At 41.5% G+C, this 679-nt stretch overlaps 1 protein-coding gene across 1 annotated transcript in view; it reads left to right on the top strand.

The window, feature by feature from the left end:
- LOC106314941 overlaps nt 1-679 on the top strand; it is a 4515-nt gene that overhangs the window by 1085 nt on the left and 2751 nt on the right. Inside the window, exons 3-4 of the mRNA XM_013752734.1 lie at nt 324-386; nt 448-675. Coding sequence (XP_013608188.1) covers nt 324-386; nt 448-675 — 291 coding nt within the window. The remainder of the gene's footprint in view (nt 1-323; nt 387-447; nt 676-679) is intronic.

Genomic DNA, 679 nt, shown 5'->3' with positions numbered 1-679 from the left:
AAGGTGAATGATGGTTTGGCCAGAGGTTTGGTGTTCGATGATTGGATACGCGAATTGTGCGGGGACCAAACTATGTGGTCAAATCATATCCAAAATATTGTACGCGAGGATATGCATTCACAAGGAAAGTTCATTCTACGACAACATATGATGATGGTGTTTCGTCTTGTTCTGGTGACGATGTCTACTACGGCAACATAGAAGAAATATTGGAAATCCAGTTTCCTGGTATGGTTGGATTGTGGTGTGTAGTATTCTATTGTGATTGGTATGACACCACCCTAGATAGAGGAGTGAAGACTGATGCGTTTGGTGTTACATCGGTTCATTCGCGGCGGAAACTTCAATATTATGATCCCTTCATTCTTGCTTCGCAAGCTGATCAGGTATGTCAATTTATTCATAATTAATGGTTTATATTTTACTAATACCTTGTATAATTGATAGGTATGCTACATCAGTTACCCTCGGGTGACATACAGAGACGATCCATGGGTCACTGTAACGCAAATCAACCCAAGAGGACGAGTGGATGGAACTTCTGTTAATGAACCTTTACAACCAGACTCTACCAGCAACTTGAGGGCAGTTGAAGATTTGGCAGATGTTGAACTCGTTGAGAATTTTACCGAGTTTGGACTTGATGCTGTTGTACATTCAGAGGACGAAGCTGAGGTTG

The sequence above is a fragment of the Brassica oleracea genome, chromosome C9 (genome assembly GCF_000695525.1).
Source record: "Brassica oleracea var. oleracea cultivar TO1000 chromosome C9, BOL, whole genome shotgun sequence".
In the NCBI taxonomy this organism is placed as follows: Eukaryota; Viridiplantae; Streptophyta; class Magnoliopsida; order Brassicales; family Brassicaceae; genus Brassica; species Brassica oleracea.
This window is presented reverse-complemented; position numbering and strand designations above follow the sequence as displayed.